Source organism: Peromyscus eremicus, chromosome 7, assembly GCF_949786415.1.
Source record: "Peromyscus eremicus chromosome 7, PerEre_H2_v1, whole genome shotgun sequence".
Lineage (NCBI taxonomy): Eukaryota > Metazoa > Chordata > Mammalia > Rodentia > Cricetidae > Peromyscus > Peromyscus eremicus.
Window position 1 is genome coordinate 83,738,839 of NC_081422.1, and position 21,811 is coordinate 83,760,649.

Genomic DNA, 21,811 nt, shown 5'->3' on the forward strand with positions numbered 1-21,811 from the left:
TCTTATCTTTGAAAGCTGTGTTTTTGAGAGTTCTTTGGGAGGTTGGGATTTTTGAGGTTTAGATAAGGTCCTTTTCTGGTGGATGGTGGCCTGCAACTCACAGTAGTGCTCAGGCCTCTAACTCTGTAATTCAGGAATTACAGGTGTGAGGCACCATGCAGAGGTGAACTTATCCATTTGAAGTACTCTTACTTAAAGTATCCCTTGCTTTGTAGAAAAGCTCAGAAAAAGTTACCTTTTCAGACAGGTGGGGGTTCAAATGCAATGTTCGTTCACTGCCCTTGTCCTTCTCAAATTTTACTCTTGCAGTCTAAATGCAACAAGAATTCGAATTCTGCTAAACTGCTTCATTGGCATTATCTTGAGACATAACTGTAAGTTTTAACAGTAGATAAATGTGATGGTGACTAAAATTACATGAACTTTAAAAACAAACTTTGTGTGCCATTTCTTAAGATATCTAATTTTGTCTTGTTTTGTTTGCAGGGTTTGTATGACGTGTTCAGAAGGTGAGTTTAGATATCAGTGCAACCCAAGATACCCTGAAATATGCTATAAAATTGATGAACCTGCCTTAGCAAAGTACAGATATACTCTATATAGAAAGTACTCAATTGTTGGTGTTTAATATGTTTGGGATTCTTCTATTTGATTTGTTATACTTATGTGTGTGAATGTACATGCACATGTGCCATTGCACAGATGTGCAAGTCAGAGGACATCTTTCAGGAGACAGTCCTCTCCTTCCACCATGGGACTGAACTCAAGTTTTTAGACTTGTGTAACAAGGGACTTATCCCCAGATCCATTTGGCTGTACTTGGAGTGAGTTTTTTCCTAATCACTGTGATAATATCTTTAGCACCAGGCAGATCAATATTTTCTTTTCCTTGCAGGAGTGAGTCAATGCAGCTGAGCATGCCTCAGACTACGAACCCTGAACTCAATGCCCTACCCATCACTGGATTGAGTGAAAGTTACAAACAGTTCCAAGGTGAGTGTCTCCACTGATAAAATGACCAGAGGTACCCTTCAATAATGAGATATCTTTTGCAAACACAAATATTTTAACTCCCCAGTAATATATCCAGGTAAGTCACATTGTAGTCTTATTTAATCAGGTGGTCATCTTAAAAAACAAACAAACATAAACGAATATCAAAATCATGGTGTATGTGATACTGGCTGAAAAGAGTATCAGTTGTTCACTGAGACATAAGAAATTATAAATTAACTCAGAATGGTTTAATTCAAATTAAGTGTAGCCAGTGATGGGTATATTTGAATATTTTCCTTTAAACATTTTAGCAATTAATTTCTTACATTGCAGTTAACTCCATAGTTAAAAATACACAGGATATAGTGGTGCATACTCATAATCCCAACATCAAAAAACTAGAGAAAGGAGGACTGCCAATGAGTTTGAGTACAGTCTGGTTAACATAGTGATTTCCATGCCAGTCAAGTATAAATAGCAAGACCCTATCACAAAAGGAACCGGAAAAGAAAAATCATAAAATAACTAAACAGACAAGGCCATGTATCATGAGCAATGAAAATGAAACAAATTGATAGGACATGAGGCAGTGTCTAAATCCCTCTCAGAGATCTAAAAGTCAATTGAAACCTCACAGGGAAAGAGTATCAGAGGAACCAGAGGTTAAAGGAGGACCAATACATTCAGGGATCCACTTCTAGAGCATATTTAGATTCTCCTTGAGTATAAATATGCTCAGTTAGACGCCAATCAAAACACTAATATGAAAGTTATCACTGCTTACATCTTGGGTAATAACTTTTGATGTAGACACACAAGCTACAATACACACATCATCTTTTGCCCAGTATAATAAAAGTCGTCTGATAGGAAGCAGGCTGAGGCAAGCTCCTCTACAGCACTTACAAAGTTTCATGCTACTATTCTGTTTCTTGTGGAAATCCATCACTTTGTATATGACTCCAAGTCTTAGCCTTCACTTTTTAAGATCAAGAAGACTCTACAGACCTCTCTCACCTGAGAAATGTAAATGTTCATTTTAACTAAAATGTTGATTCTTCCAACAGTTCACATTTTCTTTGAAAATACAATCGTATTCCATCACAAGATGAACATATTTAATGCCATGAGAAGATTTATCTTTCGACCTCACCATAATGATACTTCTGCAGTTTCTGCTGGATGCTATTTTGCTTCCTGGAGATCAAAGAACTCCTTCACCTCTGGGAAATATTACTGGGAACTGGATTTGAAGGACTCTTGGGACTGGGCTGTGGGGGTCTGTAAGGATTCCTGGTTGAGGAGTAGAAACCAACTGATTGAATATGAAGGTGCATTTCTTCTGGTGTGTGTGAAGGAGGGTAGTCATTATAGTCTCCTCACCACGTGCCCAGTATTCCAGCACTATATAGAGAAGCCAATAGGTCGAGTTGGGGTGCTCCTTGATTGTGTGGATGGAAGTTTAAGTTTCCTGAATGCTGCTAAGAGTTCTCTCATATACAGGTACCCCCCTGGCACCTTTAATTATCAGGTCAAGCCTTTCTTCCTCACTGGCTACACTTGGTCATAGGAAGATATAATCCAGTAATTTGGTATTTTTAAAGTATTTATTCTCTTACCTCATTTACTGCTATTAAATATTAAAATACTATTACATGAAAAAGATGGTTGACTATGTTTCCTTTTCATCTGTGGCCCGCATGTTATACCAAGATAACATCCTTTCAAAGTGGCTTTGTCTTGTTTGTTCATTTGTTTTTGCAAATTTGTCAGAATTACTAATTAGGACTAAAGCTTTAGTTTGGTCCTAGAGCCCTTTTTAAGTATGCTCAGGACCTTCAGCTGGATTCTAGCACCACAAAAAATTCATGTAGCTGTTTATATATGTCTGTTATATATACATATCTATGCATATAATATTTTACTATCTTATTGGTGCCAAGCAGGAGCACAGGTATGTATCATTTTTAAGTCAGCTTGAAACAGGCTACAGTCATCTGAGAGAAAGGAACTCCAGTTATGAAAATGTATCCATGACCATGGACTCTGGGCAAGCCTGTAGAGCATTTTCTTACTTAGTAGTTGATGATGGAGCATGGCAGATTTTCCCAGGCCCGCTGGTGGTGGGTTCTATAAGAAAGTAGTATTAGCAAGCCACAGGGTGTAATCGAGTAAGCAGGATTCCTCCAAGGCCTCTGCATCAGCTCCTGCTTCAAGGTTCCTGCCCTGTGTGAGTTGCTATCCTAACTTCCTTTAATGGTGAACAATGAAGATATGGAAGCATAAGCCAAATAAACACTTGTAGATGAACAGTCTTACTAAATAAGAAACACAAAGCAAAATGCCTAGTTAAAAGCCCAAGACGTCAGAGCAATAGCTAAGAGCTAAAAACCCTTTCTTACACTTCACTGTTGCTGCTGTCCTTCCACTCAGCAAGAGCTACTTCCTGTGCATCTATCTTTTTATTGACTTTCTATTCTGCCTTCTCATTGGTTGTAAACCCAACCACATGACCTCCTCGTCATTGCCCATCTATACAGACGTCCAGGTCTTCTATGGTTGGTATTAAGATTAAAGGCATGTGTGTCCATGCTGACTGTATCCTTGAGCACACTGAGATCTGCCCGTCATGTGATCAGGATTAAGGGCATTGCTACCACTGCCAGACTTCTGCTATGGCTTGCTATTAGCTCTGACCCCCCAGGCAATGTTATTTATTAACATACAAATGAAATCACATTGCAGTTCAAATAAAATATCATCATAAACACTCTTCTCCCTAGATTGCTTTTGTCAAGGTATTTCATCACAGCAATAGTACTATTAATAGAACAATTTAGTATCAGGATAGTTGGGTATAGCTGTAACAGACCTGACCATGTTGTCTTGGAGAGAATGGTGGAAGGATTTGGTACCTTTAGGCTAGAAAAGTCATTGAGTGTTGAGTGCCCAATGTCCTATTCTATAGGACTTTGGAAGGTAAGAATATTGAAATGATGGAGACCTGGGTTGTGAAGTTTCAGAGGGAAGGAAAGAGTCTATCAGGACTTTTGTGTAAAGATCCTGTGATGTCTTGTCAGCTGGAGCTGGAATCAGCTGTGATTAACCAGAGACCAGAACCACTAAAGTAAAGTCCTTGCTTTGCTGGGACAATGGATGCTGGTCAACTTGGCTGAAGAAATCAGATATGATTAAGAAGAGACCAGCATCATCTAAGTGATGTCTTCTGGTAAGTGTTTCCTCGGGGTCAGCCCACAAAAGCTATGTTCCAGAAGACCTGAGCTTGTACTCATGCTGGTAACTGGACTTGGTAGTGTAAGGGGTACTGGTTGTGAAGGCATGAAGAGGTCATGGAGAACATCTCAGGCTTGGGAGCATGAGAGGCCAGGAGAAGCCTTTGAAGAACTATCTACTACAAAGACATTTGTTAAAACATTTTCATTGATGCTTTATTCATACTACCCAGAAATTGGAACAACTTAGATGTCAATCAACACATGAATGGATTAAAAAGTATGACACACTCACACAATGCAATCATGAGATTTCCAGGTAGATGGATGGAACTGGAAAAATATCATACTGAGTGAGGTAATCCAGACCAATTACGAACTCGTAAAGTTTTCAGAAATTGCTGGGAGATATTACCTGTTATGGCCCTCAGTCATTAAAAATTTATGAACTAAGTATTTTATTTCAAACTTTACAAGATGACAAAGACTTAAATAGTCCAAAAACTTATCAGCTGAAGGTGAAAGAGAATTCCCTTAGAAAAGAAACTACAGGATGCTCATGTGGATTGTTTTGATGCAGAATATGGTTGTATTCTGGTCATACTACCTTCCACAAATTCTTCTACAGCAATCTCTTTGCAGAGAGATGATATTATTTTAGAATGGATATTTTTGCGACAGAAACAGAGTTAAAAGCATTAAATACCTATGTAGGAAAGGTTTATAAATTGATTCTAAAAGAAGACTGAGACTTTGTCAATTGAAAGCATAGACCAAGCAGAAATTGTGGTACTCTTTACTAATGCTGAAATTTCCTCATTATGGGCAGAAAATGAACAAAAAAAGAAAAGAAACGGGCTTGCACTAATTTCTTTGAAGAGATTATCAACAAACATCCCCAAAGCAAGAAACTCCAGTTTATATATTAAAAAAAAAACTAATTGGATCCTTCTTGACATTGTGCAATCAACACCAATTTCTACAGCCCCTACATTCATTTTTAATTAAGATTTTTAAATTTATTTATATACCAATGATAGTTTGCCTTCCCTCTTCTAATCCTACTCCCTCCCCCACCTCCTTTCTATCCCCATCTACTCCTCAGCAAGGGTAAAGCCTCCCATGAGAGTCAAAAAAGCATGACAATAACAAGTTAGGCAAGACCAAGCTCCTCCCCACTGCATCAAGACTGAGTGAGGTATCCCACAATTGTTTTACTTATCTGAGTGTATGTGTGTGTGTGTGTGTGTGTGTGTGTGTGTGTGTGTGTGTGTCCACACATGCACGTATGCATGTGTGATATATGTACATGATATGGCCTACATATGAAGGTCAGAAGACAACTTGTAGGAATCTATTCTCTCTTTCCATCAGGTTGATCCCAAGACTTGAACTCTGGTCATCAGGCTTGGTGGCAAGCACCTTCCCTGCTGAACCATCTCATTGGCATTTTAATTTTTTATTCAACTTTTTTATGTGCACTGGTGTTTTATCTGTGAGGGTGTAGGGTCCCTTGGAACTGGAGTTACAAAGAGTTGTGAGCTGCAAGGTGGGTGCTGGCAACTGAACCAGGGTCCTCTGGAAGAGCAGCCAGTGCTCTTAACCACTGAGCCATCTTTCCAGGCCTTCTTACATTCTATACTGATGAGAATAAGTCAGAAAAGGAGAAAAGGCAGGTTATACGTCATGAAATTTAAGTAAAGTGGGTCAAAGCCTTTATGATTCTGCTCAAGAGTCAGAATTATATGATATACTCATGGTATTAGATTTCCCAGAACCTCTTAATATACTAACAGACTTTAATATGAAGAAAGAGATGTTTTAACCATTGAAGTTGCTGAACTTATTCCAGATGATTCAGAATTAATTTTGTTATTTATTCAATTACAAGAAATAATTAGAAATAAAAGTCAAACTTGTATAGAACATACACACACACACACACACACACACACACACACACATATATATATATATATATATATATATATATATATATATATATATATATATATATAGTATAATCAAACTCCACTACCTGTAAGAAGTAACCCAAAGGTTACTCAAATGAAATTTGGCAAATGGATGTGTTTTATTTGGCAGAATTTGTAAAATTAGAGTATGTACACCATGCATAGATATTTATTCAGGATTTCAGTGGGAAACAGCTTTGAGTTCTGAAAAGGTTCACTCTAATTACACATCTATTAAAAGTCATGGCCATCATGAGAATACCTGCACACATTAAGACTGACAATGCTTCATCATATGTCTCTAGCAAAATGAAAGAGTTTTTGCATATTACAACATAAAGCATGTTACAGTTATATCACACAATCATATAGGACAAACACAGAAAGATTTAATCAGATTTTTTTAAATATGCTTAATAAAAAAGAGGTAATAGAGACCACCAGATATAAATTATACAATGCTTTATTAACCTCAAAATTTTTAAATGCCAATGAGAATGGAACAACCGCTACAGAGAGACACTGGATAGTAGAAAAAAAAGTTGAACTAAATCATCCTGTATACTTTAAGGATGCACTGATGGCAGAATGGAAAACAGGATATGTGTTATGTTGAAAAAGAGGTTTTGCTTTTTTTTTTTCCACAGGAAAAGAAAAGCTATGGATACCATCAAAATTGATAAAGATTATAATCACTCACGAGAGACATCTTGATTAAGAGAAGTGATAGTTCATCAAACAGCATGGAATTCAACCTGCCAAAAAAGGAAACTCCTCAAAGTTAACGTTGAGGCAGAGTTTTGTTTTGTCTTTCCAGGAGAATAAAAGCATCCAACTAAGGAATCCAAAGACCAATTGGACAAATAAGACATCTGAAAAAGGGCAAATCATCCAGGGAAAAATGCCCTGAGAAAAAGAGTAAATTGGCCTAATGGTATAGCACACTTCCTATATTATGAAATCTCATTAATCTTCCCAAATGCTTGTCTCTACTGTTCTCCTCAAATCTATAAGACAAATGGTCTTTTTGTACTCCCCATTCAAGTAAAAAGTAAAGCTGGCTTTGGAGTTGGAGTGTGCCTCTCCCCTCTAAACCCAAGCATGCTTGGTTAAGGAAAATCCAAAATCTCTGTCTCATGTCACAAGAGACGCCTTGTATGGGACAAAAGAAAAACCAAAATGAGACACTACTCTATTACCACTAATCTCATAAGTCTTTGGTTTTATTTTGACTCTTTTAAACTTTCCTTAGGTGAAAGATTATCTCAAAATTTATAAGGTTAATACACACACACACAGACACACACATATATAAAATTTGTGTCATGATATTAATGGTCATGTACAGTATTAACTGATTCTAAAAATATGCTACATCTAGCTTCCTATATGTGATTTCAGGCTTGAATGTGAACCAGGTACTAGGAGCTAAGTTTGTGTACCCTGGGTGTATTTAATTGTGGTCCTTTAACCTCTCTAGTATCTGCTGCATGTGACTTTAAAATGTTTAAGTTTCCTGCAGTGAACCATGACTATTCCTAACAGCGATCTTTGAAGTCTCCAAAAATATGTTGAAGCACCACAATTATGAATCCACCTGGAACTATGGTAATGCCACTAAGCTTACAAACACCACTCAAAGACCAGTCTTACAAACTACTCAGGAAAACTTCAAAGCCTTTAGCTAAGATGGTCCAGCCTCATAGAACACTCTAGGCAAGACTTTGAATGGACCTTGTACTCTCCCATTGCACCCAGACAGGATGGCAGCTAGCTCTCCCAGAGATTGATCTTTATCTCATTTTTTCGGGGTCCCCTGAGGGTGCTGTTATCCCCAGACAACAGGAAGTAATTTTAAGCGTGGTGCCCAAGTTCCCAGAGGGTTGAGTGAGTGATTTGGGTCATTCGTTGAATGTTTGTTATTGTATTACAGGGGTTAGTCACAGGTTGGTGTTGGTCATGGTCAAGAGGGAGACTGGATGGGGAGACTGGATTGAGGGATCTTGTTCTGAGGGGAAAAATGGAATGTAGAAATGTGGGATAAAAGGGTGTATTGTTGTATCTACTTTCAAACTAAAAGAGCAACTACTAGTATCACATACTTTGCAATGATATGGATTTTTGTATATTGATACAAAATTTTGGGTTGTTTTTGTTATGCTGTATATATGTTTCTACTTTTGTTCGAGATATTTTTGTATATTGATGCAAATTTAAGGTTATTTTTGTTTTACTTTATCGTATGTTTCTATTTCTTGTTTAAGGTATTGTACTTATACAGCTAAGTTAAAAATGTAATCACACAGACTCCACCAGCTCCAAGTGGACAAAGAGGTGAGTCTTTATTCTCTTAGCCAATTCCCCCAGCCTCTAGACTTTAGGCCCTGGGGCTCAACCAACGCCTCCCTACCCCCACCCATTACACTCTCAGTTGCAGGCCAGCAAGCAGGAGTTCTGTAAACAGGCCAGACTACCACCACCCCCAATCAGACCCTGTAACCCACAAGCCCCATCCCATCCCCAAAAATCATCCATCCTCTGAGACCACAGCTGCTCCCTGAGATACAGTCTTCATCAGCTCTTAGTGGACCAAGAGGTGAGTCATTGTTCTCTTAGCTGATCACCCCTTCATCTGGGCTTTAGGTCCAGGGGCACAACCTGTGCCCCCATAACCCCACCCATTGCACTCTCAGTTGCAGGCCAGCAGGCTGAACTCCTGTAGGCAGGCCAGACTACACCATCCCTCACCAGACACTGTGACATACAAGCCCCACCCCATCCCCCAAATGCACTCATCCTCCAACATCACAGCTGCTCCCTGAGACACAGACTGTACCAGGGCCAAGTGGACCAAGAGTGCCTATTAGATCAAAAGAGGCTCCCTCAGACACATACATCATTTGCACTCATTGGAGGAAGAAATGGGTAGACCCCCATGGAAAAATACATTCAACAATACAAAGAGCAGTATGGCACCACCAGAACCTAGTGCTTCTACATCAGGAAGACCTAAAAATCTCAACACAGAAGAAGCAGAAGAAATTGACCTGAAAAATGACTTTAAGAAGATGATAGAAGCCTTTAAAGAGGAAATAAAAAATTCCCTTAAAGAACTCAAGAAAAACACAAACAAAAATTGAAAGAAATCAATAAATCCCCTAAAGAAAGCCAACAAAACCAAGAAAAAAGCAACCAAACAGGTGAAATAAACAGTTCAAGACTTGAAAACTGCAATAGAGGCAATAAAGAAGACACAAACAGAGGAAATGCTGAAAATAGAAAATCTGAGTAAATGAACAGGAACTATGGATGCAAGCATGATCAACAGAATGTAAGAGATGGAGGAGAAAAACTCAGGAGTTGAAAATACAACAGAGGAAATAGATTCATCGGTCATAGAAAACATTAAAGCCAACAAGTCATAACACGAAACATCCAGAAAATCTGGGACACCACGAAATGACCAAAACTAACAATAATAGTGATAGAAGGAGAAAAATACCAACCCAAAGCCACAGAGAATGTATTAAAAATATTATAGTAGAAAACTTTCCCAAGCTAAAGAAAGAAATGCCTATGAAGATGCAAGAAGCTTACAGAATACCAAATAGACTGAACCTGAAAAAAAGAAAAAAGACTGGGTTTCTCTCTATAGCCTTGTCTGTTCTAGAACTTGAACTATAGACGAGGCCTGCCTCAGACTCACAGAAATCTGTCCACTCTGCCTCTGGAGTGCTAAGATTAGAGGAATGAAAATCCACTGCTGTCCCACAATTCTGTTTTTTTTATTAAGAATTATTATTCATTCATTTTACACACCAATCAAAGATTCCCCTCTTTCTTCCTCCCACTCCCTCTGATCCTACTGCCAGCCCCCCCCACCCCCCCAAACAGACCAAGCTACACAACTGGCTAGCCATGCAGAAGGCCTAGTCCAGTCCCATGCAGGCTCCACAGTAATTGATCCAACTTTCATAAGTTCCCAATGGTTTAGTTTGGTCATCTCTACAGGTTTGCCCATTATGATCCTGATGTACTTACTCATAGAATCCTTCTTCTCTCTCTTTGACTGGACTCCTGGAGCTCTGTCTGGTGCTTGGCTGTGGATCTCTACATCTGCTTCCATCAGTCATTGGAGAGATGCTCTGTGATGACAGTTACGGTATTCACCGGTCTGATCACTGGGGTAAGCCAGTTCAGTTCAGGCACGCTCTCCACTATTTCTAGTAGTCCAAGCTGGGTTCATCCTTGAGGATTCCTGGCAACTTCCCAACTACCAGGTTTCTCTCTATCCCCATGATATCTTCCTCTATCATGGTATCTCTTTCATTGCTTTTCCCCTCCATCCTTGTTCCAGTTCAACCATCTCATTCCCTTATGTTCTCATCCCACATCCCATACCCTCCATTGTCCACTCCTCATCCCCAGTTTACTCATGGAAATCTCATCTATTTCCCCTTCCCAGGGCGATCCATGCATCCCTCATTGGGTCTTCCTTGTTAGCTAGCTTCTTTGGAGTTGTGGGTTGTTGTCTGATTATCCTTTGCTTTACATCTAGAATCCACTTATGTGTGGGTACATACCATATTTGTCCTTCTGAGCCTGGGTTACCTCACTCAGGATGACATTTTCTAGTTCTATCCATTTGCCGCAAATTTCATGATGCCATTGTTTTTCTCTGCTGAGTAGTATGCCATTGTGTATATGTACCACATTTTCTTAATCCATTCTTCAGTTGATGGGCATCTAGGTTGATGCCAGGCCAACAATTCTTTAGAGATCTTGAAACGACAATTAACAGATTCATATGGATATACAAAAAATAACAACAACAAACAAACAAACGAACAAACACAAGTACAAAAGAAAAAACAAGTAAAAAACTTAGGAAAACAAAAGCAATTATGAACAATAAAAGAACTTTTGGATATATCACTATCAATGATTGCAAATTATGTTACAGACCTATAGTAATAAAAAGTTTGATGTTGGCATAAAAATAGACACATTGATCAATTGAAATAAATTGAAGCTCTACACATAAATTCCTAAGCTTATGAACAATATACACCTGATTTTTTTATTCTTAAAAAAGCCAAAAATACATATTAAAATGAACACAACATCTTTACCAAATTTACCTGGTCAAATTGGATAGCCTCATGTAGAAGACTCTAAATACATTAATGTTTATCACCCTGTGTAGAACTCAACTCTAAATAGATCAAAAGCCTCATCCAGATACATTGAATATGGTAGAAAAGAAAGTAGGGGATAGCCTTGAACTCACTGGAACAGGAAAAGATTTTCTGAACAGAACACCAATGGCACAGACAATAAGAACAACAATTAGTAAACAGGACCTCATGGAACAGAAAAGTTTCTGTTTGGCATAACATAGAATCGTTGGGACAAAGTGGCAGCCTACAACACAGGAAAGGTTTAACTACTACACAACCAATAAAGGGCTAATATCAAAAACCTATTAAGAACTAAAACAAACAAACAAACAAACAAATTAAAAACATGGATATCAAGAAAACAATTAACCCAGTATAAAATGGAGTATAGATCTAAACAGAGATCTCCCAAAGGAGGAAACACATCAACCTCCACTTCAGGATGCCTATATCCTGTAGCCTCCCTTCCTAATCCTGAGCCCACCAAAGACAAGGATCAGGGAGCACCACATAAAGCTTAGTTCACACCCCAAGATTTCCTTAAATGAACCAAATCATCCAACTTCTTTTGCCATAGTATTCACAAAGGCAGAGTCTAAATGGTTTCAACTGGTGGTAAGGCTTTCCAATCTGAAAAAGAAAATTACCTAAGGGGAACCAAGAGGCTCCATCTCCTGGTCTCCCATCAGGTAACACCTGTTACTGTAGTGATTTTAATTCAAACACCAGGATGATGCTACATAGACGCTATAGCATGAATGATAGCACAGGTCATGACTCCATTAATAGGATTCCTGTTAACTCAGGAATAATCCTTATGTGAACCCTATTTATAGCTAGAAGACTCAAATAAACTTTACATACAGAATATCTCCACCAGTCTGACAACTCCAGTTCCCTCACCTAGTATTTATGGGTAAGTTACATGTAATATTATTGTCTTTCTTATCATCGTTTTACACACTCCTTGGAAGCTGTGTTAAGATACCCATTATGGTTCCTTGTGCTCTCTCAATACTAAACACATCTCAACGTTGACAACTTGCATGACAAATAATACTAAGCACAATTTTCTTGCCAGTCCTCTTTGTAGTTATTCCTATCTTTGCCTTGATCTCACAATCCATAAAACAATTTATCCTTGATCTGCTTTACTATTAACCTGAATAGTACATTAGATTTAAGATCAAGTAAGAAAAGCCTAGTCATGCTTATTACAAGAACATAGAAAAGAATCGATCAGCCATACAGGCAGACACTCACAGAATACCACAACTGGACAGAATGTAAATATCAAGAGATCATGGGGATCTGAACCCCAATAGATACATCTATATTGAGAGTCACATCCCTAGACAAAGAATTAGGCCCTGGGCTGGAAAGACGGTTCAGAGGTGAAGAGCACTGACTGCTCCTCCAGAGGTCCTGAGTTCAATTCCCAGCACCCACAGGGTGGCTCATAACCATCTGTAATGAGATCTGGAACCCTCTTCTGTATATATAATAAATAAATAAATATTTAAAAAAAGAATTAGCCTCTATTAGGGATGAGCTCCCTAACTGATCATCCAACACAAAGTGGTCAGCCCTTCTGATGGTTATTTCTGGTTGTCAGTTTGACTACATGTGGAGTTAACTAAAACCCAGGAGATAAGTGTAGCAACCACGCTGAATCTAGAGGAACAAAACTAAATGGATATGGGCACAGAGAGAGAGAGAGAGAGAGAGAGAGAGAGAGAGAGAGAGAGAGAGAGAGAGAGACAGACAGACCAGTGGTTCAGTCTACAAGGCTGGATGTATCAGCTTGTCTTCAGCATACTTTGGAATGCCCCCAAAATATAAGTTTTATACCAGGGAAGGGATGAACTTGCCAGTGAGAGTCAGAGCAAGAAGACAAAGAGCAAAGATGAGAGAGTTTCCTTCTTCCATGTCCTTTTACATAGGCTGCCACCAGCTAAGATTTAAGGTGGAGTCTCACACCTTAAAAACATCTGGGTTTAGGTGAGGATTCCCATTTCAAATGATTCAATCAAGAAAATTCTCTCACAAGAAAAATCTGAGACTCTTGGGTTTAGTCAATCAAATACATTTTTCTTTGTTTTTGTTTTTTTTTTTGAGACCTTATTTCTCTGTATATCACGGAGCACATCTTTGAAAACACTTTGTAGACCAGGCTTGCCTCTAACTCACAGAGATGTGCCTGCCTCTCCCTCCAGAATGCTAGGATTGAAGGTATGTGCCACCAGGGCTTCCCCATGTATTCATTTAAGAAAGAAAAAAGAAAAGAAAAGACAGTTGAGTGGGTAGAGAAAGGAATGAATCTCAAAAAAATTGCAGTTAAGGTGAATACGGTAATAATGAGTTGAACAAAATTCTAAAGAATTATTGAGAACTTTTTAATGTTGATATTTGCTAAAATCACAGATTGATATCATTAACTGTGAAATTACAAAAGGAAAAGCAAAAGTAAAAGCACATCATTTAGAAACAGTGAAATATTATAGCAAAATTTCTCTTTATTTATTTTTTTTTTTAGAAAAGTTCTCACTGTATATCCTAGGAAGGCATTGAACTTCTCATGCTTCAGCAGCTCATTCCCTAAGACTCTAGTATTAAAGGTGTGAGCTACCACACCCAGTTAAGCAGGAACTCAGGAAACCTTGTGGAAATTTGCTTGTGGATACTGGCCATAGAGTTAATTCAATCTTCCATCCATTTAGAATACTGCTGTTTACAGGAGCTCACCTACAGCAAGCATTAGTAAAAGCAACATGGGAGGAAGTGGGCATGGTCTTTAGAGAGTATATAAGGACACTCCAGGGCCCAGCCAGGTTCATTCTTCTCTAGACCAGACAGAGTGAGTCTACATATCTTCTGGCACCTAGACTGCTAGATCTATCTCCTCCACACATTGAGGATCATACCCCAGAGCTGAGCTAATATTGCTGTGTCTCAACTAAACACTGCTGAGGCCAGAGACTATTTCTTGTGTGGGTACACAGTTTACTGGTGGAAAGACGTTTAAATTTCCTATTTTTAATGTATTATCAAACTGAGGTTTCTGCTTAAAAATGCCTAAAATTTGGTTATTTATCAAAAGAGATTCTACTCCCATTTGGTCATATTTCTTTGTAAATATACTGTGAGTTACAGCTATAGATAATTTTAGTTTATCCATTCACAGTCTTTCTCTGAATAGATTGATGATTTACTAGTTTGGAAGTATACGTGTGATTAAATTAGAGAAAACTAGTCACACTATCCTATTCAGGAAAGTAGATTCTGTTTATAATATGGTATAGTTTTTTAATTCTGTGCTCAGTTTTCATTATTTCTATGAACTCATAAATTATTTTGGAATGAAGTATCTAATGTACAGAAAAAATACCAAATGAGGGCCATCAGATAAGTTAAGGAAGTTAGCATTGGAGTTTCCATCTCTTTTCTAAAATAATCTTGACAATGAGTATTAGTATTTTTTTCAAGGTAAATGGGAAAACCAGCTAAAGCCATTGACTCCATTTGCTTCAGACTTCAGAAGCTGAAGTTATTTGGGGGATGTTCATCTCAGTCAAACCAAGATTCTTTATTTGTGTAGATGTTCATAGAGAAGGGCAATGAGCACCTGTTGATTAAATATAGTCATGAGAGCTTCCTTTATGCCTCAGGTTCATCCCATAAACTGAAGCCAGGAACTGTATCTTTGGTAAACTAACAAGTTTCCACAGATACTACTCTAGAATTCAACTTGATGGGATTTAGGAAAGACATGGAAACCTCTGGGGGTGTCTGTAGAGGATTATTTGGAGGAGAATGACACTTGGAAAGATTCACAGTAAATGTTTATGAGATCACTTGATCATTCCATGGGTTAAGTTCTCAGACTGAGGATGAAAGGGAACAGTAGCTGAGCCGAAAGTGTTCCTTGCTTTCTGCTTGTTGATTTTGGATGAAATGTGACCAGTTATCTCAAACTCCTGCTGCCATTTTTTCTCCACCATGATAAACAATATCCTTGAATTATGAACCACCATAATTGTTATTCTCTTTAGGTATTCCCAGCAGAAAGAAGACAAGTAACTACTATTGCCTTCAAGAGTCAAGGGGCAGAACAGTGGGATGTGAATGACTAAGATGCGAAAATGAGAAATCAAGCAAAGCATTTAATAGGGACCATGTTGTAGGAGCCCCTTTTGGGGTTCCTGGTGGCTTTACCCAGCAGGTCCACATAGAGGATGATTAGGACCATGGGCTTGAGTGCAGGTGTCTGGGATGGTCTGCACTTGGCTGTGCTGGGGCGGGAGGGGGGGTCTTTTGCTCCACCCCTTGGCATCTCTATAAATACCCTGGGGCAGAGACAGTCGGGACCATTGGAAAAGGTTCCAGGCCCTCTGGAGGCTATCCTTTATTTTCTATCTGTTTATCTCCACAAGATTCTCCGCAACAAATCCTTCTAATATTTCCTGCTGTTCACACTCAAGAAAACTCTGGGGAGCTCTGGTGGGTAAACGCCCCACACCATGTGAAGTAGGGAGTGTTTTCTTGGATAGAAACATATATTTAATATATCTCTGTCTGTAGTGAAAGGCTAACATGTGTACATGAAGGAGGTTGATCACTCCACAGTGTATATTTTTTTCCATAAGCACTGGGGATCCTGTCTCAGTCCATGAACCAAGGTACTAATTTGAATGAAGTCTCCAAAGAAGACACAGGTGGTAGGGCACAAAGTCCATCAGATCAATGTGTACTTCTGTTAAAAAGACTGAAACAGCCGGGCGGTGGTGGCGCAAGCCTTTAATCCCAGCACTTGGGAGGCAGAGCCAGGCGGATCTCTGTGAGTTCAACGCCAACCTGGACTACCAAGTGAGTTCCAGGAAAAGCGCAAAGCTACACAGAGAAACCCTGTCTCAAAAAACTAAAAAAAAAAAAAAAAAAAAAGACTGAAACAGAAAAGATCAGCAACTGAAAGTCTATACATATATTGATTTTTGGTCACCAAAAAATGAAGCATATTTTGCAATACACAGATTGAATCACAACTTGAAGCAAATTATGTGCAATGTCTAGCTACTCTGGGGTCCAATAATAGCAATTCTGCTTTTCTTCTTTCAGAGAAATGGAGTCAGACCTCTCACAAGCCTTCCAGAAAGAACTCACCTGCTTCTTCTGCCTGAGCTGCCTGACAGACCCAGTCACCACAAGCTGTGGCCACAGCTTCGGTCAAACCTGCCTCCACGTTTCCTGGGAAGACATCCAACTTCCTGTCCAATGCCCTATGTGTAGGGAACCATCTCAGAAGGACTTGAGAACCAACATTGTTCTGAAGAAGCTGGTGTCCGTTGTCAGAAAAGCTAGCCTCATGAAGGACCTGAGCTCTGAGTAGCATAAGTGTATGACCCACAAAGAAACAAAGAGGATCTTCTGTGCTGAGAACAGGATCTTCCTCTGTCAACTCTGTTCTAACTCCCATGAGCACAGATGACACAGACACTGTCCCATTGAAGCAGCTGCTGAGAGTCAAATGGTAAGTGATGCTGCTGAGAGAACTTCAAAGCTGGAGAGAGGTAGGCTTAGCAAACCACAGGAAGATGCTGGTCCTCATTATGACAAAGGCACTGTTTTCAGAATGGTGGCACTTTATTAACATCTAATGAAGTAAAGGTGACTATAAGTATAAGCATCCATTGGGAGACCCATGAGTGTAAAGATCATTTGTATTTTATGATACATTATGCCCAGGTCACCGAAAACTGCAATACAAATTTGTATCTTTTAAAAGTGTTTATGACTAGAGACTAAATTAGAAAATACACATTGGACTCAACTAGAGAGAAGCATCTACGAGTCACAGTCTTATGCAAATGGATATTTATTGTTTTTTACAGGAAAGACTTGTGAAGCAAATGCCATCTTTATGGGATAAGATCCAAGAAAATCAAGATAATTTAGAGGCAGAGAACAGAATGACAACTCTGTGGATGGTGAGTATGAGAACCATGCTTAAAATTTGGTCTAAGCAGATATTTTTCAAAATTTGTCATTCAAGATTTGAATATAAGGCATGGGATATGATGCTTGGAAAATATGTTGCTGGCCTCTAATTCCGTGTGTATAATATATCTCTGCTCATGGAAAGAATGGTCTGGCTGTGGCAGAAGAGTCTGGGAATATGAGTGAATTGCTGACAGTTGAGCACACTGCATTAGACTACACCATGAATTCTAATTACTACGTGTAGAGTTACATATCTTTGTGAACTTATGACTTATGAATAAATACCTTTTCTTCAGGCACCTTTGCATCTCTAATATGGGTGAACATGCTTAGTGTCTGTTTGCTTGTGTAATTAATAAAGAAGAAATAAATGAAACCAAGGAATTCACCTTTTCTGAAAAGAGGAGATAGTCAACCACAGTTTCTGTAGCAGAGTTCTAGAAGTCTTTTGTGAAATTTAAGTGTAGGAGGGTGCAACGGAGGAGGTCAAAACCACTTTGCAAATATGATTAAGAATGTCCTTTTTCTACAGGACTACCTGACTCTGTGGAAACAAACGATCAGGTCAGAGTATACAAAACTGTACCCACTCCTCTGTGAAGAGGAAGAGAAACACATTGAGTCTATGTGAAATGAAGGCCAGTGTGTATTAAGCAAACTCAGGACAAATGAAGCCATGATGGTCCAAAACAGCAAAGAACTAAGAGGTATGTATCAGGAGCTGATGGCAATGTCCCAGGAGCCATATGTGGTCCTGCTGCAGGTGAGCAGCAGGAAGACTCTTTATTGTCTTAGGCCCACACTGGTGATTGTTATACTATGATAGCTTTCAATATTTCCTGTATTTATAACAGGAGGTTTCCTTTTCAGAAATATTTAATTTCAGTGGTTGCTGTTTTCAATCCTCCCTTTTTACCTCTTCGTGGATATTGTGCACAATTTTAAAGAAAGCTATTACTTAATTTCTTCTGTTTCAAAGCCGTGTTATGGAGAGTTCTTAAGAGTTTGGGATTTTGAGATAGGGTCCTATACTGTGGTGAAAATGGTGTAGATGTAGTGCTGATGGACTCCAACTCACAATAATCTTCTGACTTCTAATCCTGCAGTCATGGAACTAGGTGTGAAGCACCATGCAGGATTTTAGATCATCCTTTTGAAGTGTCCTTACTCTGGTTTTTAGGAAAGCTCAGTGAAAGTTATCTTTGCAGATATTTGTAGGTTCAAAAGCAATGTACAGTCAATACCCATGTCCTTCTCAAATTTTACTCTCCAGTCTGATTTCATCAAAAATTTGATTTCTGCTAATCTACTTGGTTGGCATCATCTTGAGACATAAAAATTTTCAGGGTAGATTGGTGTAAAGGTGACTGACGTTTATATTAACTTTATAAACAAACATTGTATGCCATTGCTTCAGAAATCTAAGGGTTTTTTTTGTTTGCAGGATTTGAATGACATTTTTAGAAGGTAAATTTAGCCATCAGTGCATGCCAGTATACCATCAAATATGCTATAAAAACAATCAAGCTGCCTTAGCAAAGTGCAGATATATATCATGTAATAAATACTCAATTTTTTGTGTATTATGTGTTTGAGATTCTTCTCATGGATATGATTTCTGCACTCTTTTACCAGGAAGTACCTTTACTTAGTACATATTAGTGAAAGAGTGTATGTAATGAGGCCTGATGCTAAATTTTCTAATTTAAAAACGTACACATGGAGGACAATGGGCTGTATTTTCCTGGTAGTAAATACAGGGGCAGGAACCACTGAGAAAGAGTTTGGTATCAGGCATGGTTTCAGAAAGAGCATCAATGAATAAATTATCTTGCCTGCTGATCATGGGGGTCACTATAATATCCAAAAATGCTTATTCTGAAACATGTTCAGATAAGTGTTGTTACCTTTAAAATTGATTTGTTATAATTATTTGTATGTGTGAACATGTGTGCATGTGCATGCACATGTGCCACTGCACATGTGTGCAGGTCAGACGATAACTTTCAGGGGACAGTCCTCTCCTTCCATTGTTGGTTTCATGGATTGAACTCAAGTTGTCAGGCTTGTATAGCAATGGATTTATCCACTGAGCCATTTGGCTGTTCTTGGAGTGAATTTTTTTTCCTAATCACTTTGTTGATATCTTTAGCACCAGGCAGATCCATGGCAGATCCATGGCAGATCCATGTCTTCTTGCAAGAGTGAGTAAATGCAGCTGAGCATGCCCCAGGCTGTGAAACCGGAACTCAATGCCCTACCCATCACTGGACTGACTGAAAATTACAACCAGTTCCAAGGTGAGTGTCTCCACTGAAAAAATGACCAGAGGTACCTCTCAATAATGTGATAACCTTTGCTAACACAAATATTTTAACTTTCCAGACACGTGTCTAGGTAAGTCACATTGTAATCATATTTAATCACGTGGCCATCTTACAAATAAACAAACATAGATGAATGTTGCTTGTATGTGATATTGGGTGAAAAGTGTATCAGTTGTTAACTGAGACATAAGGAATGATAAATTAATTCAGGAGAGTCTAATTCAAATTAAGTGTAGCCAGTGATGGATATATTTGAATATTTTCCTTTAAATTCTTTAGCAATTAATTTCTTATACTGGATTTTACTCCATAGATTAAAAAAGACTCTCTTCTCTGCAGCATCTAAAATGTTCAAAAAACTCTTCAGCATGCTACCATTCTGTTTCTTGTGTATATCCTCAACTTGGAAGTATCTAAGCCACATTTAACCTCAAGTCTTTAGTTTTCTCTTTTTAAAATCCAAGAAGATTCTGGGGACTTCACTCACTTGAGAAATGTAAATGGTTATTTAAACTAAAATATTGACACTTCCCACAGCTCAAATTTTCTTTGAAAACATAGCCATGCTTCATTCCAAGATGAACATATTTAATGTCATGAGAACATTCAGCTTCAAACCTCAACATAAAAATACACCTGCGGATTCTGCTGGATTCTATTTTGCTTCCTGGGGATCACAGAGCTTCATCTCAGGGATATATTACTGGGAGATTGATTTGAAGGACTCTTGTGACTGGGCTGTGGGAGTTTGTAAGGATTCCTGGTTAAGCAGTAGTAACCAACTGATTGAATCTGAGGGTGCATTTCTTCTTGTGTGTGTGAAGGAGGGTAATCATTACAGTCTCCTCACCATATGCCCAGTATCCCGGCACTACATAGAGAAGCCATTGGGCCAGGTTGGTGTGCTTCTTGATTGTGAGGATGGATGTTTAAGCTTCCTGAATGTTATCAAGTATTCCCTCTTATACAGGTATCCTCCTGGCACCTTCAATTACCCTGTCAGGCCTTGTATATCCAGTGGCCACACATGATCATAGGAAGATGTAATCCAGTACTCTATTGTTTTAAAGTTTTTACTCTGTAATGTTACCTCTTTCAACTCTATTAAATATTACAGTACTATTAAATGTAAAAGATGGTTGACTGTTTCCTTTCATCTGTGGTCCACATATTCTACAAAGAACACTTCCTTTCAAAGTGTTTTTTTTTCTTATTTATTAGTTTGTTTTTGCAAACTTGTCAGAATTACTTATTAGGACTAAGTGCTAGAGCCCTCTTTAAGTATGCTCAGGACCGTCAGAAGAATTCTAACACAATAAAAATATTATATAGCTGTATATGTGTGTATACATATACATACATGTTTACATACAGCTATATAACATTTTACTACATTATTGGTGTCTAGTAGGAGCACAGATGTGCTGAATATTTTTATTTCACCTTGAAACAGGCTACAGTCATCTGAGAGAAGAGAACCCATTTGAGAAAATGCCTGCATAACATGGGCTGTGGGCAAGCCTGTAGAGCATTTTCTTAGTTATTGATGAAGGAGGGGGCAGATTATTGTTGTAGGGTTCTCCCTGGGCTGAAGGTGGTGGGTTCTATAAAAAAGCAGGCTGAGCATCCATGGGGAAAAACTTAGGAAGCAGGATCTCTCCACTGCCTGTGCTTTAGTTCCTACCTCCAGGTTGCTGTCCTGTGTGAGTTCTTGTTGGTCCTGACTTCCCTTTGATGATGAACAGGGATAAGGAAGTGTAAGCCACATAATTTCTTTCCTCCTCAAGTTGCTTTGGTCAAGTTGTTTCATCACAATAATAGTGTTCATAAATGAGATAGTTTATTATCAGAATAGTGAGGTGTTGTTGTAATAGACCTGTGAAGCATTTCAGGTACTGCAACTTTGTTTCTAATCAGAGACTGAATTTCTCTGTGTAGCATTGTCTCTCCTGGAAGTAGCTGTGTGGAACAGTCTGGCCTGGACCTAACAGAGATCCATCTGCCTGTGCTTCCCAGGTTTTGCGATTAAAGACAGACTCCACCACCACCCTGCAGAATCTTCAACATTTCAGTCAGATACTGTTGATTGCTTTGCACATGGAGGC

At 38.7% G+C, this 21,811-nt stretch overlaps 1 protein-coding gene across 1 annotated transcript in view; it reads left to right on the top strand.

The window, feature by feature from the left end:
* Positions 1-15,515, top strand: part of LOC131915663 (tripartite motif-containing protein 43-like) — a 119,041-nt gene extending 103,526 nt beyond the window's left edge. Inside the window, exon 14 of the mRNA XM_059269069.1 lies at positions 15,435-15,515. Within this exon, the coding sequence (XP_059125052.1) occupies positions 15,435-15,515 (81 nt within the window). The remainder of the gene's footprint in view (positions 1-15,434) is intronic.
* Positions 15,516-21,811: the final 6,296 nt, after the last annotated feature.